Source organism: Cucumis melo, chromosome 12 (assembly GCF_025177605.1).
Source record: "Cucumis melo cultivar AY chromosome 12, USDA_Cmelo_AY_1.0, whole genome shotgun sequence".
In the NCBI taxonomy this organism is placed as follows: domain Eukaryota; kingdom Viridiplantae; phylum Streptophyta; class Magnoliopsida; order Cucurbitales; family Cucurbitaceae; genus Cucumis; species Cucumis melo.
The window spans coordinates 25,564,424-25,579,305 of NC_066868.1; the positions used below are offsets into that span (position 1 = coordinate 25,564,424).

The 14,882-nt window shown below is 35.2% G+C and overlaps 3 protein-coding genes across 6 annotated transcripts; 2 read left to right on the forward strand and 1 right to left on the reverse strand.

Annotated features, from left to right (window-relative positions):
• Positions 1–126: 126 nt before the first annotated feature.
• LOC103489015 (exocyst complex component EXO70B1) lies at positions 127–3,674 on the forward strand. Of its 2 annotated transcripts, XR_007815944.1 has the most exons (3): positions 127–2,321; positions 2,753–2,807; positions 3,190–3,674. XR_007815944.1 is itself a non-coding variant. In XM_008448000.3 (2 exons), exon 1 carries the CDS (start codon positions 305–307, stop codon positions 2,291–2,293), a length of 1,989 nt encoding a protein of 662 aa, XP_008446222.2. In that variant the 5' UTR covers positions 128–304; the 3' UTR covers positions 2,294–2,321; positions 3,190–3,674. The 2 variants fall into 2 exon arrangements, 1 of the variants encoding a protein (XP_008446222.2); XM_008448000.3 differs by lacking the exon at positions 2,753–2,807 and having other exon boundaries at positions 128–2,321.
• A 975-nt stretch (positions 3,675–4,649) lies between these two features.
• LOC107991313 (uncharacterized) lies at positions 4,650–7,189 on the forward strand. The gene is made up of 5 exons (XM_017046137.2): positions 4,650–5,135; positions 5,684–5,965; positions 6,340–6,412; positions 6,622–6,700; positions 6,802–7,189. The coding sequence occupies exons 1-5, from the start codon at positions 4,842–4,844 to the stop codon at positions 6,863–6,865; spliced, it is 792 nt and encodes a 263-aa protein (XP_016901626.1). The 5' UTR covers positions 4,650–4,841; the 3' UTR covers positions 6,866–7,189.
• A 1,175-nt stretch (positions 7,190–8,364) lies between these two features.
• On the reverse strand, positions 8,365–13,293 carry LOC103484389 (UPF0235 protein At5g63440). 3 transcript variants are annotated; one of them, XM_051080126.1, is made up of 10 exons: positions 12,761–12,989; positions 12,333–12,616; positions 11,784–12,222; positions 11,428–11,647; positions 10,968–11,082; positions 10,172–10,325; positions 9,584–9,680; positions 8,942–9,030; positions 8,775–8,843; positions 8,365–8,648 (listed from the first exon to the last, which is right to left on the reverse strand). In XM_051080126.1, the coding sequence occupies exons 4-10, from the start codon at positions 11,540–11,542 to the stop codon at positions 8,589–8,591; spliced, it is 699 nt and encodes a 232-aa protein (XP_050936083.1). In that variant the 5' UTR covers positions 11,543–11,647; positions 11,784–12,222; positions 12,333–12,616; positions 12,761–12,989; the 3' UTR covers positions 8,365–8,588. The 3 variants fall into 3 exon arrangements, with proteins under 3 accessions (XP_050936083.1, XP_008439667.1, XP_008439677.1); XM_008441445.3 differs by having other exon boundaries at positions 11,784–13,293; XM_008441455.3 differs by lacking the exons at positions 11,784–12,222; positions 12,333–12,616; positions 12,761–12,989 and having other exon boundaries at positions 10,968–11,068; positions 11,428–11,577.
• Positions 13,294–14,882: the final 1,589 nt, after the last annotated feature.

Consider the following 14,882-nt stretch of genomic DNA (forward strand, 5'->3'; position numbering starts at 1 on the left):
AACATTTCCTATTTGTTCGAAGAAAGTCAGAAACAAGAAAATTAATTAATTAATTATTTTAATTTTGCCCCAAAATATAATATAATAGTAATAATAAAAGAAAAAGGAAAGATATTGCGTTTCACATTTCCAAAGAAATTTTGTTTTAACAAAGTCTCATAAATTCTTGACCCTTCATCTCTCATTTCTCTTCTCTCAAACCCTTGTTTTATTCTCTTTCTTTTAATTTTCTTACATCCTTCCGTATTTTGGGGGTTCGAATCTTGTTTGAGAGTGTTTGTTTGATTAACGGAAAGTGTGAAGAATGGCGACGACGACCACCAGTGTTGGCGGTGGGGGTGGGGGTGGGGGTGGTGGTGGTGGTGGGGAGGATAGAGTTATGGCTACGGCTCAGCAGATATTGAATAGCCTTAATACGCCTAAGGATGTTCGAGACGATATGCTTTTGATCTTCTCTAGTTTTGATAATCGTCTTTCTAATATCACCAGTTTGGTCAATAGTGGGGATTCGAAGAAAGAGGAGGATCGATTCGAAGCTGCGGAGAAGGTGATTCTTCGTTGGGATTCTGGTCATGGAGCTTCTCGGAACTCGATTAATTGGGAGGACTCGCCAGATGAGGCGGCTGAGTATTTAACTGCGGTTGATGATATTATTCAGTGGATCGACGACTTGTCGATTCGTTCGGATTCTGCTGAGATCGTCGACCGTGCTGAGAACGCGATCCAGATCGCTATGTCGAGGCTTGAGGATGAGTTTCGTCATATGTTGATTCGGAGCACCGTTCCTCTCGATGCGGACCATCTCTACGGTTCAATTCGTAAGGTTTCCCTCTCTTTTGCTTCACACGACAGCGAAAATTCCGATGAATTTGAGTCGTTTGCTGATGCTCACCGTGGTTCCGGAATCTATCATGAGCGTGGTGTCAGTTTGGGAGATGATTTGCGGGTTGATTTGATCCATCCTGACGCCGTTGTTGATTTGAAGGAGATCGCCGACCGGATGATTCGGTCTGGATACGAGAAAGAGTGTGTTAATGTGTATACTGGTGTTCGTCGCGATGCTTTAGATGAGTGCTTGGTTGTTCTTGGAGTTGAGAAGCTAAGTATTGAGGATGTTCAGAAAATTGACTGGAAAATCTTAGACGAGAAGATGAAGAAATGGATCCAAGCTGTTAAGGTCAGCGTTCGAGTACTTTTGACGGGGGAGAAGCGACTGTGCGACTATATCTTTAGTGGCTCCGATGATTCTGAGGAAGTCTGCTTCAATGAGACTGCCAAAGGGTGCATCAGACAATTACTGAATTTTGCAGAAGCCATTGCTATAGGGGAAAGGTCAGTGGAGAAGCTATTTCGTATTCTAGATATGTATGAAGCTCTGGAATACGTTTTCCCAGAATTGCAGGCTATGGTCACTGATGAATTTGTGATCGAGGAGGCGCGAGGAGTACTTTCTAGGCTGGGAGAGGCCGCCAAAGGTACATTTGTTGAATTTGAGAATGCTGTTCGGAGTGAAACTTCTAAGAAAACAATGTTAAATGCTGAGATTCACCCGCTCACTCGTTATGTCATGAATTACTTAACATTGGTTGTGGTTTATAGTAAGACTCTTGATGCACTTTTAGAAGGTGACGATGAGGATTTGCATCACCTAGGGGTTGATGGTGCTGAAAATTTGGAGTTAGAAACTATGTCACCTTTAGGTCGTCGTTTGTTTTCATTGATAGCAACACTGGAGACCAATCTAGAGAGAAAATCCAAACTCTATGGTGATGATTCAATACAATATATATTCCTCATGAACAATATACAATATATTGTGCAAAAAGTGAAAGATTCTGAGCTTGGAAAGCTTTTGGGCGACCGCTGGGTACGGAAGCGCCGAGGCCAGGTTCGCATATATGCAACAAACTATCTTAGGGCGTCTTGGGGCAAATTATTATCTTTTTTGAAGGAAGAAGGTACTGGTGGGAGCTCCAACAGTGCCCTGAAACTAGCTACTTTGAAGGAAAAATTCAAAAATTTCAATGCTGGCTTTGAGGAAATCTATAGAGTTCAGACAGGTTGGAAGGTTCCAGATGCTCAACTACGAGAAGAGCTCCGAATTTCAGTGTCCGCAAAAGCTCTACCTGCTTATCGTGCCTTCTTGGGAAGACATGGAAGTCAGTTAGAGAATACAAGACATGCTGGGAGGTATATAAAGTACACATCAGATGACTTGGAAGGCTATCTATTGGATTTGTTTGAAGGATCATCTTGTGTTATACATCACTTACGAAGAAAAAGTAGTTCATAGAGAGATACTGAACCGACTCTATTGACAGGTATGACCTATTGAAGAGGTTGGCCTGTTGAATGTAGTTTTGTGATATTTTACTGTTCTTCATGGTGTTAATACAATGGGGTCATAAAGACTCGTGTACATGTTTTATAGGGCTATAAGTTATGTATTTCTTGATTGTCATGGTTCGTGCATTTCTTACCTGGAATCTTTTATAATGTTAAATACATTTTTGGATTTTATACCTTATGTACATGAAACTGCTACTCAATAATCATCATTCCTTATCTCTTTAGTAAGGCATTCTTAAGTGCATCATATTGTATACTGAATAACTTAAGATAACCAATAAACAAATTATATTTTCTGTAGCCTTTTAAGGGAATATCATGTTCTTTAAAATCAAAACCAGTCTATCACTTACAACATCTACGGTCGAAAAAGTGGAACATCCCTAATAGGTTATTGCTGCAGGCTATAAGTATGATCCACCTGGTTGAATCCAAGTACTTCTATGGCTAACTCTGAGGTTTGTCCCAAAGTGCTTTTACTCCCTTGCAGATCTGGCTAATCTGTTTGGACATGCTTCTATTCGTTGTCCCTCATGTTGTCTTGAAAGAGTTTTTGGTGAAGTAGTTTGCTTTAAGGTACTGGAATTCTTGTATGGTTATTGGTTGTTGTGGGATTCTAGAAACATGGAAGGACCTCAAAAACTTTCTACATTGTTATCACCAATGATTACTTGTCATTGTCATTGATTCTGTCGAATACCTTTTCTGTAGTTTTGCATTAGTTAGTGACAACGATTAACAGATTTTCATTTGGTTTACTTTATTTAGTGCTTTAAAGTACTGATATTGTGGGGACTGAAGCTTTTGGTTGATCATACTATTTTCTCTGTTGGTTGGCAGCTTTGGTTTTTGACAAGTTTGGATGGGGAAACAATCAATTTTGAAGGTCTTATTGGTGGCAATTTCATAGTCTTTTATGGCTTTTAGTTGTTTTAGTAAATTACCATCTATCTGTTGTTTTCTTGTTGAGACTTGAGAGAAACATCTTCTTCAGCAGCTTATCTAAAATGGGAGATGTTCATTTCCTCCTTCCCATATTCCTGGATGTTTTAGCCAATGAACCACACCAACGCATATTGTCAAGAGAAAAGATGTCTGTTCTTATGGTCTGAGATGTCTGTTCTTGTAATGGTATGAAGATCCTATACGTGATGATTTGGCTTCACCTTGCAAGACACTTTAATATGCCTTTTAAGCCATCAAAAACTTGCATCAAGGCTTTAATCAAAGCTTAGAAAGCTTGATTTATCCACTATTGATGGCTTAAATTTGTGGCTAAATGTGAATAATCTCCTCCATGATTAATGGCTTTGTTTGAGGCTCTACTTTTCTTTTTAATTCTTAGCTTAACACTTAACTTTACGATGATGAATCTGTGTCAAACACCCCATACTATAAACAAAGATATAAAGTCTTTCCTTCTCTTTTTTTTTTTAAGCATTAAGAAATGAGTAACAAGTTAATGCCTTAGGATCAAATTTAAATTTATGTTTATCATTACCTTTCACTAATAAAGTGCATTATTCCTAGTTGCTTTTGCTAGAATTGTTTAACTGGTATTTGATATTGACTAATGTTTTATAATTTCTTGAAACGTATACGTAATCTTTTTTTCTTTTTTCTTTTTTACTAAGCATTTGAACTTCGCAACATTGAAAAATTTTAGAGTAAAACATAAATAAGAGAAAAAAAGTTGAAAAATAAAAAAATAAATCTAAAAAACCTCTCCTTTTAAATTTAAATTTAAATTAATCTGAATTCATTGTTCATGTTTTTTTTATAGTTTACACCTACAAACTCAAAAAGTTTCACTTTTATCATAAACTTCTCAAATTATTCTGTAAATGTTTTTTTTTATATAATTTAAGTAAAAGAAAATTATATTAATGTGACAACTTTTCTACAACAAACCAACCAACATGGTGGTAGTATAAAATTATAGAGTATAACGATACATTTTATTTTCACACTATACAATCGGAGTAATTTAAGAATAGCAAATGAAACATTCTAAATAAATTAGTAAGAGGTCACAAGTTAGTAGTTACTTATATATGGTTAAACGAGTTATTCGTGACATCAATCTAGAGGTGCATAGGCATGTACAAACAATCATTGATAAACCACATATGGTCGGTCACACCCTGGTCCAACTAGTATAACCATTATACAAAATTTTGATGTAATTTTTGTATGATTTAGAAAGATTTTTCTAATATAAAAAATGAATTAAAATATTTTTAAGATCAAATTCAACACATATAATTGATAGAATCTAATACATTCAACAATTTTAGGGTTTGGGATAATCTCCATGATCTTAATGGATACTTTTGGGATTAAGAAAGGGAGGAGGTGGTGGTCTTTATTTAGTTGTAAATTTATGTGATGTTATAGAAAACATTGGTTAATTAGATTTATGAAGAATGCGGCATAGGAAATCGCAATCAGAGCAGCTTCTTCCTTCTTAATCTACAAAAAGTGGGAGTAAAATGTCGAATCCAGTTGAACGAACCCGCGAAGGAGAAGAAGAAGGAGAAGGAGAAGACCCTAAGCCTTCTGATGTAAACCCTAGCGACCATGGTGATCAATCCCAAGAATGGGAAATCATGGCGCGAGCTTGGCTTTGCTCCTTCCCCGAGGCCAAAGCTGGTTCCATGGAAGAGGTTGAAGCCTGGATTGATTCTAACCATGCCTCTTTACCTGGAAATCTTAAATCAATGCCCCGCTCCGACCTTTGCCAGCGCCTCATTTCCATCCAAAATTTAATGAGACTTTCCACTCAGGTCATACCACTACTTTACATTACTTATTACTTTCTCTTGAATTTTGCTTCTTCTTCGTGCTTAGAATTGAATGTTTATGATGTAGAGCTTGAATTGCTATGGCTTTTGTTTCAGAGGTAGTTTGTCATGCAATGCTCTATGTTCTTTTAGAGTTTTAGGGCATTTTTGGGAGTGATGAATCACACTAAAATATACTTTTAGTCGTTTAAACCCAACTGTGATGATATTAAAACATTAAATTAATTTTGAGTGATTAAATATGATAGAATAATTTTAACACTTTCAAGATGACTCCCAAATATGAACTTACTGTCCATGTCGTTTTGTTGATGGATAAATTACTTCTAGATTCTGGTTATTGATTAGGTTTAGACTTGAGAATTATTTGTAGTTTGATGAAAGTGTTGTGCTTTCAGTGGCTAAACTGTTAAGGTACTGTAATGTTTTTTCCTTCCATTGGCTTACGTTTAGCCATTCAATCTGTTACATTTTTTTTAATGAACCCTAAATGAAACTTATGATTTGTAATTTGATATGTTCCATGACAGGGAAAGGAAGACATTCATAAACAACAAGATGAGGCTGATCAGGGGGATCAGGGTGATCTTCCACACGCTCGATTTCAACGCACCGACCAGTGGATACCCGTTTATTCTTGGTTAGAGTCTCTACAACAAGATGAGGTTGTCAAGTCCAAGGAAATATCTGATTGGTTAACTGAAAATCCCACGATCAGAGATCAGCTGTGTTCAAGACATTCTCGTTATCATTTAATGCACTATATCAAAAAGTGTCATTTGAAGATATTGAAGAGAAAGGAAAAGAAAAAGGTATCTATATTCACTTGTCATACGAACTGTTAGAGGATTCAGTTCACAGTGAAAGCTTTGACTTTTTAAGTGCCTAAAATTACATTTACACATAGAAAGCCAATCCAAATGTATTTTTAAGTGCATAGAAAGTCAATCTAAACAGGTTTTGAGTCAGCTATATCATTGGTTGAATTCCATGTCAACTAATTGGAAGATTCTACTGATGATGATGTTCTGTGTTCTTAAGTTCTACAAAATCTCGTTGACTTACTTTGTTTGCCAGTATCTTATTACCTCATTTGATCTGGCATGTACTAAGAAACATGGCATACAAACTAATCAATTTGACTCTTGTTCTGTTTTGTAATGAAATTTTATTGTTTCTTGGGCAGGGTTCTCAGCTGCCTGACAAATCTCCTCTAAAAGTTCACAAGGATGTTTTCATGAAACCAGCACTGCCTCCACGTAAACTTTTTTTCTGCATACTATATTTTTCTTAAAAGACTTCTTATCATCTCACCTTTCTTATAAGTTTACTTGAAGTTTATATTCAAACTCGATTTTTAAATGCCGAAACTGAAGGTTTCTTATTAAGGATACAATTAAAACTAGTCTTTGCCCTCACAAATAACACCACTCTTATCCGTACTCAAATTTTACTTTTGTTATTGCAGGTGATTCATTTAGCGATCTACCAAAAGACAGTGACATATATTTGGCAAAACGAAAGGAAGCCTTCCGAAAATATGAAATGTAAGTGTACAATGCGACTTTTCGGTTTCATTTTTGGTTAATCGCACCTTGCTGTCAAAGAAATAGGGTGGTTTGCTTATAAATTTTGTTGAATCTTTCAGTTTAGTGGAGTTGGAGAAGTTGCTTGCCGCCAAATTTTCCAAGTCTCAAGGAGTCAATAATTAGAGAAACCTTGGGGACTGCCATCACTCTTGAGTATGGGATATGGGTCCAATTCCAAGTTTGTAGTAATTGCCAAGTTTTTTACCGTGTTCACTGCTGAATATTGTGGCCCCATTGCCTTGCTTTCTCACTCTAGAATAGAGTACTAGATCTGGCAAATCTATTAGAAATTTAACTAACCTAATATGTTACACACCTCCACACCTTAGAAAATATCGATATCTCTTCGATCATGTATGGGTGTGCCTCTAGTAATATCCGTAGTGTCGAATTTTAGATGATAATGTTGAGAATACTTCTTTTATGATATTTGATATTTCACTTCAATGTTCATTGAATTGATAAGGCTTACATTTTGTAGAACGTTTTAGGAGAATGTTGAGGTAAAGTCTAAGCCATATGCAGTGATAAAATATATCATTATTTCATAAAAGGATTGACGCTTATACTTATCAATTCATTCACATAGTATTGTCGTTCATGTATAAGAATTTCATCCTTAAATGTCGTTGGTGGTGTACAACTTGACTCGAGAGCTCTTCACCAACAAATATACAATTTGAACAAGCCATGTACTTATGTAGACATGAATTTCGTATAGACCAAAACTATAGACCGACACTGATAAAAGAGAGAATACAGCATAGACCGAAACTGCCCTCTTGACTTCTGTCCTTGTTGAATGAGACTCAGGATCCGCCATCAAAAGAAAACAACAAATTTTTTTTTACTTGCGCCTATTTACTACTTCACTAAGTGGGTATGGGCATTCCTCCAAAGAATGTGAATCAGAAGAGGTTAATCAAGATCCAGGAATATCATCCATAGGTTTGGCATCAAACAGGCAATCACTGCTAAGGATCTGTCTTTAGTGGTGATCTCTTATATCGAATGGTCTTGTTAAAGGCCGAAGCCCCCCAATAGTGAGCTAAAGAGAATATGTATTAGACATTATTTTGGACAGGCAAGAGTCACAGCTGGTCGAACTGCCACCGAAACACCCTCTGTGTGAGATATACTTGTAACATTAACACCAAAGCTGATACAAGTAGTAACAGGATAAATCTACTTGCAAAATGGAGAATTATTTTTCGCTCTTTTTAAATCTCAACTTGGTTCTATTTTTCTTTTGGTAACACTCCCTTTCCTATACTGTGCCAGAACAACAAGCAAAGTTCATCCTCTGTGACTAACGACAACGTTCTAATCTTTTTTAGATCCCAAACAAAGTAGTGAAAAAATGAGCAAGAATGAGAAGGAAAGTGAACTAATATGAGCCAAGCATGAAATAAATAATCTGAAGAACACAAAAACAAAAACCTGGGCAGCCATCAAAATTTATAAAAACTTTGTTTGTCAATCAAATTTCAGTACCTGAATAAAAATTCCATGAATTATTCATCAATCTCTCCAGTTCATTAAATAAAGTATATACTTTTAATGCATTTTATAACTTTTTTTTCTGTACAAAGCTATGATATTTTTGTTATACTCTTTGAACATATGTAATAGAAATATCAATTCACCCGATTTAAAATCGTGATTATGGGCATCATAAGTTTGAGTCTCCACGAGCTAGAAATTGGAAGAGAGAAAATCCAGGTTCAAATACAATCTTCACAAATTCGTAATTAAAAAAATCAATACAAAACTAAGATTTCCATCAGTCACTTAGCATAAAAGATGACACGAAAAAAAAAAATCATCTATTAAACGGTGTCATCGGTCAAGGTTGCACAGCTTCGAGAAGCTTTTCATACACCTGTCTGGCAGACAAATCCTCAACCTGAAATAATGAACTGAATGTTATGATTACAATATATCAACATAACAACATGCACAGAAAAACAATCAACTCTGGATCTTATGATAACGTTATGAAGCATTACGAGGTGTGATGTGATCAACTCACCACAAGAAGCTTTGATTTGTTATTCCATCCCCGTTGGAGAGTCATTTGGCTAAGCCTCAGTCCCAATACCTGATTTCAACAAAGTACCCTTTTAAAAATCATGCAGGTTGTGATGATCCAGAACGTAAAACACATATATCCATAACTAAACAAGAATTAGAATGTACTTTTCCCATGAACTCCAAAAGCTCATTGTTGGCTTCTCCACGTGCTGCAGGCGCTGCAACAGCGACACGTACATCGTCAGCATTTACTCCTGCAAAGAGAAAACATGTCATTCTTTTGGGTGTGTGTGAGTTTGTATGAGATAGAGTCTAGAATCAAGAAAATAATATTGTATGTGAACAGAGTCAACTGATGCACACACAAGTTCCTCTCAGCATAAACCGCCTATTCCTAGACTTCACCTAGAAATGTTTGTCTTGTACTTTCTGAAGTCCCCCAGCTCTTTTAGGACTTGTTCTTCATTATTGTTCTACATATAATGGAAGATGCTAGAGGAAGTGTGCTGCAATGTTAAAATTATGAATAAAGCTACGTACAAAGAAACCTCCTCAGTCAAATAACAATTTGTTTTATTTTTCTTCAATCGTGCTAATGAGTTAGCCTTCAAAATAAAAATTGATCTTTAGTCCAAAACCTGATGATATTGTTTTACTTTAAAATAGTTTCACTTTTGAAATTATACTTTATCTCAAATACCAGAATTCAACCTCTCTTGTTCTTTGTTATAACAACTTAATAACAAAGTTAATAATCTAAGATTACGAGCATAAAGATAAATATGACAGCAATTATATCTTTTATACTTGTAATTGCTGAGCGCTGTGCTCGATCTTCAACTTCTATGGCCACTTGGACAAGTCCACCTTCAAGTTGAGATATACAGGGTGGCACAGGAGCATCCTAATATAATTGTTATCTTGAGTGAGAATTGGTGTGGTTGTTTACAAATCAAAATAAGATATTGAAACACCTTTGTAAAGAAAAATATTTTACTTATATTGTTATTGTATATGCACACAAGAATTAACTAAAGCTCAAAATACCAGCCAAAGTAAGGAAAGGACTGGTAAAACTTTCATTGTTGAAATGTCAATGATTATTATAACAGTATAGCAGAAGCTGAACTTTATCAAAATAACAATAGGTTATTACAGACAACTTTTTAAGAAGTGTCCATACTATAAGTTATGTTCATCAGGAGTCAACGAAAGCTCAATATACCAACAAACTGTTAGCAATGGATTCTTAAGATGGTAATAAAATATTCATCTTCTACAGCTTGCGTTAGAGAAAAAATCATTAAACTGGAATTATGATGAAGACGCTTACAGTGAAAAAACAAACATGAGCAATATAATGAATAGTGGTTGTCACTATTATAATATGCTTACCTGTGGATTGGTTTCAGCAGCCACTGTACTAAGTGCACCATCAACAACATATATGAAAGAAGCAAATTCCAAATCTTCCTCTGAGCGATAACACACAAAGAGTCCACAGCCTATACAATTCATGCGGTATTGCCTTTCAAGTTTCCCTTCACCCCTGAAAAATAATCAATAAGCAACACGTGTTAGTTCAACAATTTTCCATATTTTCCCAAAATAACTTGATAAAAACCATAAATATTCATTTTATTTTATTTAAACACACACACAAGAGAAAAATAAACAAAGAAACAAAGCCAACATCTTGAATCTATTCATACAGTGATATCATCAAGGAGATGCATACGTGAAACTCTCCTCCTTTCAGATTAACAATTTCATGCTTATTCTTCTTGCTTATGGTACCAAACTTATATTACGCAACTTCACCAGATTATCTTTCCACACGGAGAATGCACCTAATTACCTGACTCAGGCATTGTTTAACCAGTAAAACAAAGAGCCTACTCTAGATTTTGATCATGCATGCACCCTTCAAATAGAATGAATATTTTTTTGTCCGATCAAGTTCCACATAACCTTATGATGACTCAATTTGTTAATATAGTCAGAAATTTCATTTGGTTACATCATCTCATAAATATCAGCTAAAGAACAGACATTCTATCAATTCAAAAGTGAAATCATGTACATAACTCAAATTTTGACCCTCAACCATCTCCAATGCAAATTTAATCCTATCCCGAGACAAAATTAAAGTACCCAAATGCATATACACATAGGGAAAGATCAAAGTTACCTTTTCAATAGAATTTTCCCTGCCTCGTTGATATTTAACCTTGCAAGATGTTTCTTCTTGTCCAACACAAAAGCTTTGTCAGTCTTCCTTTTTGGCATCTTCTGCAATTGAGTATCTTATAGTATATATATTCAGTACGGTTAAATACCACGCGAAAAATGTTTATTTCTTGGAATAATAGGAATGAATTCTGTGCTTCTAGAATGCCTTCTTCAAATACAAAGTGCACCTAAATTTCTTCATTTCCAGCTCAACTTTTAGAATTAAGCAGAACGATAAACCTACTCTATGTTACATCCATTTTCAAATAGAAAGAACGTTTTCATCGAAATGTATGGAGTTCATATACACAAATACCTTCCACATCATCTCTAGCTGTTAATAAATTGATTCTAATTTGATTGTCGACAAAGTTGTTAAGTTGAAATAAAGGGAGTGTAGAGTGAAGACGAAGGGGTACCAGTGATTAAGACATGCGATCCACAATGCTTGCAGTAGTAAACAAAGAGATCAGAGTCTGGTCCATCTGGTGCGGCATCCTCGCTCGAGTATGTATGCGTCGTTCTCTTCGGCATGGTTTCTTAGTTCTTCTTCTTCCCCAGAAAATTTCTCCAAAAGCCAGAATAAAAGAGACAAAGTAGTTGTCCCCAAGTTGTCGAAACCGTTGTCCCCGGCGTGCGCTGCCAAACGAAGTCGAGAAGAATTGCATAAATTGATTTTTAGGGTTCTTCTAACTGAAGGGTAATATAGACTTTTCGCTTTGTCCTTAAAATCCTATTTTTAAGAACCCTAAAGTGAAAGTATTTAGATTCGCACCTCCTTCTCCTTAGTAGCCTGGCGTTTTAAAGCTGATTTTGTAGTTTCTTGTTGTTAATGGTATTCTTTTAATCGGAGTTCGGTACGTGGATATGTAAATTCGAAAGAAGAACTTGATGGTGGAGAAGAAGAAGCACAGAAGTTGCTAGAAGATTGGGAGGAACATAATTTCAGAGCTTCCACCTGAGATTTTTGACCTATTAATGTCCAAGCTCCCGTTTTTTAATATACTGGCTTGCATGCAAGTCAGTAAAGCTTGGAACCACCTTGATTTCAAGTTGTATGTTTTCTGATTCCAACCTTTTCATTGCCCAAATTTATACTTTTAATGGCCAAATGCTGCAAATTGTGTACTGGATGCCAGACATTCCAAAGGGATGAATGTTGTTGCCTCATTAAATTTGAATTCTAGATGCTCCAAAATCAAAATTGTCGATTCCTGCAATGGACTCCTCCTTTGTACATTGATTGAAATAAAAACATATTGTGCTGGCCTTATGTAATATGAGTACATGAAGCTTCCGAGTGGGAGAAAGGAATAGAAAATACCTTTATGGACTTGGTTTTTGTGGCAAGACGAAGCAGTAAAAGATAGTACGACGCTCATTTACTAATCATAAGCCCTTGATAGAGATATTTGCATTAGGTAGCACTAATTACAAATGGAGATGCGTTGGGGTTGCACCGTTGGGGTTGCGCCGTTGGGGTCAGAAGACGAGACTTTCCGCATGAGAAACGTTATGGTGTGTGCTGGAATGGAGCCATCTTATTGGTTTGGATGTCATATGCGAGTGTTACCACGTTTGAATGAGGTAAAGAATGGGATGTGGTGTCTTATCCATTTAAGAATATAAACAGAAAAGAATAGTTTAAAGCAAAAAAATCCAATCAACATTGGTAGTTACATAAAATCATTAAGCAACAAGAGCTTATTCTAGTTGAAAAACCAGATATGCATAAAATGGATGTAATCCTACCTCTGTCCAACTGCAACTTTTTATCTTCCTGGGCTAAAATTTCAATTGTGCTACTTACCTTCAGCCATGGTAATTTCGAGTACTACAAAATTGGTCTTCAACTCGAAGACGAGTAGTCTTGTTTCCGTCGGGTGTATGGAGGCCTACTGTCGGACCTGCTCCACTAGAGATTCTAGTGACAAAAATTTGAGATATTGAGAGGGGCATGGAAATAGATGGAAATGGAAGAGATGAGGAGGAGAAACGTGAGCGATTTAAGTGAGGTAGTTGTTTGAGTTTAAATAGAAAGTATGGTTAAATATGCAAAAGACCCATTTAGCTTGTGTAAGTAGAGAAGCTGGTAACCTTTCCATCTTTTATCTTGGTGATGGTGGACTCATAATCGTAGAAAATAGCTAATATATCCTTCAATACTTTTATTTTCTTGGTTTTCATTGTCGCCCATTTTTTTGTTTAGGAAAAGGAAAAGTAAAACTTTTTATTGAATCGATGAGACAAAATTAAAAAATAAATAAATAAAAGAAGAAGTTCCAGACAGCTCTTGTTTATCTTATTGTTTCTTTTTTCTCTTTACCCATAGTAGTGATGGCAAACCTCACCTAGGGTGAGACCTGACCAATTTGGCAAATTTGAACTGGGATAGGAACACCAGGTCCTCGAATCGAGGACAGTGCGAGGATGGGAGGGTATCCCGACCCGCCTCGAATACTTTTTATATATAGAGACATTTTTACTTAAATTTAAAACGCTTTTTTAATTAAACTTTTAATAGAAAAAGACCGTCGAATAATTTTTCCTCGTGCAGACTTGATACTTGAATGAGATTCCTAATCCCGACCTCAACTCCTAAAATGGAGCATGGAGTAGAGACGAGAATGAAAAATATCCCCTGCAAGCTCTATTGCCAACCCTAATAGGTAGGCTAAAAGACTAATAAGTTTAAAGATAGTCACTACGAATTGCACTTGAAGACTTTCGAATCACTATTTTCTCGCTATATTAAATAACAATGAGCTGTGTATAACATTAAGCTATTTAGTTTTGACTATATTTCATTCCCACTTCTTCAAATAATGAATAAAAAGTGCGATGTTGAATGATTTTATAAATCAATCTTAAATATCTAAGTTCCACAAACCTTAGTAGCACTAACTATTGAAGTCTTCCAATCTATTGAGGAACTTCATTCATCTTCCTCTTCTCTCTAACATTTCGTGTTATTGAAAGGTTCATTTTCCCTTCACAACTATATTCCCCAAGCGCAAACTTCATAAGTCCAAAATTTACAACTTTCATTCAACACCACACCTCAGTCAATATGTATAAAGAGAGACGTAATACCCAAAATAACTTATCCATATATACACTAACCTCCTCTTTCAAATGAGTTGGGTTCACAAAAAACATTGTCTCTACCCATTAACAATCCACTTCACCAAAATTATAGCATACGAAGATGGGAACATGATTAAATTAATTAATTTCATCGGTGCAATTTTTTAAACACACAAAAAAAAAAAAAATCCAAACAAACTCTTTAACTTAAACCCCATTCTATAACTAATTCAAAATCTATAACTACTAACCAATTAATGTGCAATAAAACAAATCATAATACTAGCTAGATATTGCAATTGTGAGCAAACAACGAAGTCGAGTTTGATATGTTTCATTACATAATTGTAAAAACGTATAATCAAAATTTATTTTCTATTCACCTTTTATTTTATGTATTGACTCTAACAAAACATAGGAATAAAATTAACGTAATTTTGACGTGCAAATACCAAAAATATTATCAAATTAACATTAGGATAAAAGAAGTTTGTTGATTTAAAAGTCACAACAAAATTTGAAAATTCATTTGGTATTGCGATGAGAAGATAATGTATGTGTGTATATATACACATCTATCTATATCTCTGTATATATTGTTTATTTTAGTTGCCAATCTAAAGTTAAATGTGGTATATTATAAATTCAAAGTGTCACCTATGATATTATTATTATTTTAAAAATATCATCCATGACTTATGAGATTATTCCATTGAAAAAGATGCTATGTATATAATGGAAAATTTTCATAAATATAACACAAATACTAAAGTATTTTTTTTAAAAT

Coding starts and splice junctions, on each gene's coding strand:
- LOC103489015 (XM_008448000.3), top strand. CDS start 305: ATGGCGACGACGACCACCAGTGTTGGCGGTGGGGGTGGGGGTGGGGGT.
- LOC107991313 (XM_017046137.2), top strand. CDS start 4,842: ATGTCGAATCCAGTTGAACGAACCCGCGAAGGAGAAGAAGAAGGAGAA. Junction 6,413..6,621: donor GAAACCAGCACTGCCTCCAC/GTAAACTTTTTT, acceptor TTGTTATTGCAG/GTGATTCATTTAGCGATCTA. Junction 6,701..6,801: donor GCCTTCCGAAAATATGAAAT/GTAAGTGTACAA, acceptor TGAATCTTTCAG/TTTAGTGGAGTTGGAGAAGT.
- LOC103484389 (XM_008441445.3), bottom strand. CDS start 11,542: ATGCCGAAGAGAACGACGCATACATACTCGAGCGAGGATGCCGCACCA. Junction 11,083..11,427: donor ATCGCATGTCTTAATCACTG/GTACCCCTTCGT, acceptor ATATACTATAAG/ATACTCAATTGCAGAAGATG. Junction 8,649..8,774: donor ACAAATCAAAGCTTCTTGTG/GTGAGTTGATCA, acceptor TCATTATTTCAG/GTTGAGGATTTGTCTGCCAG.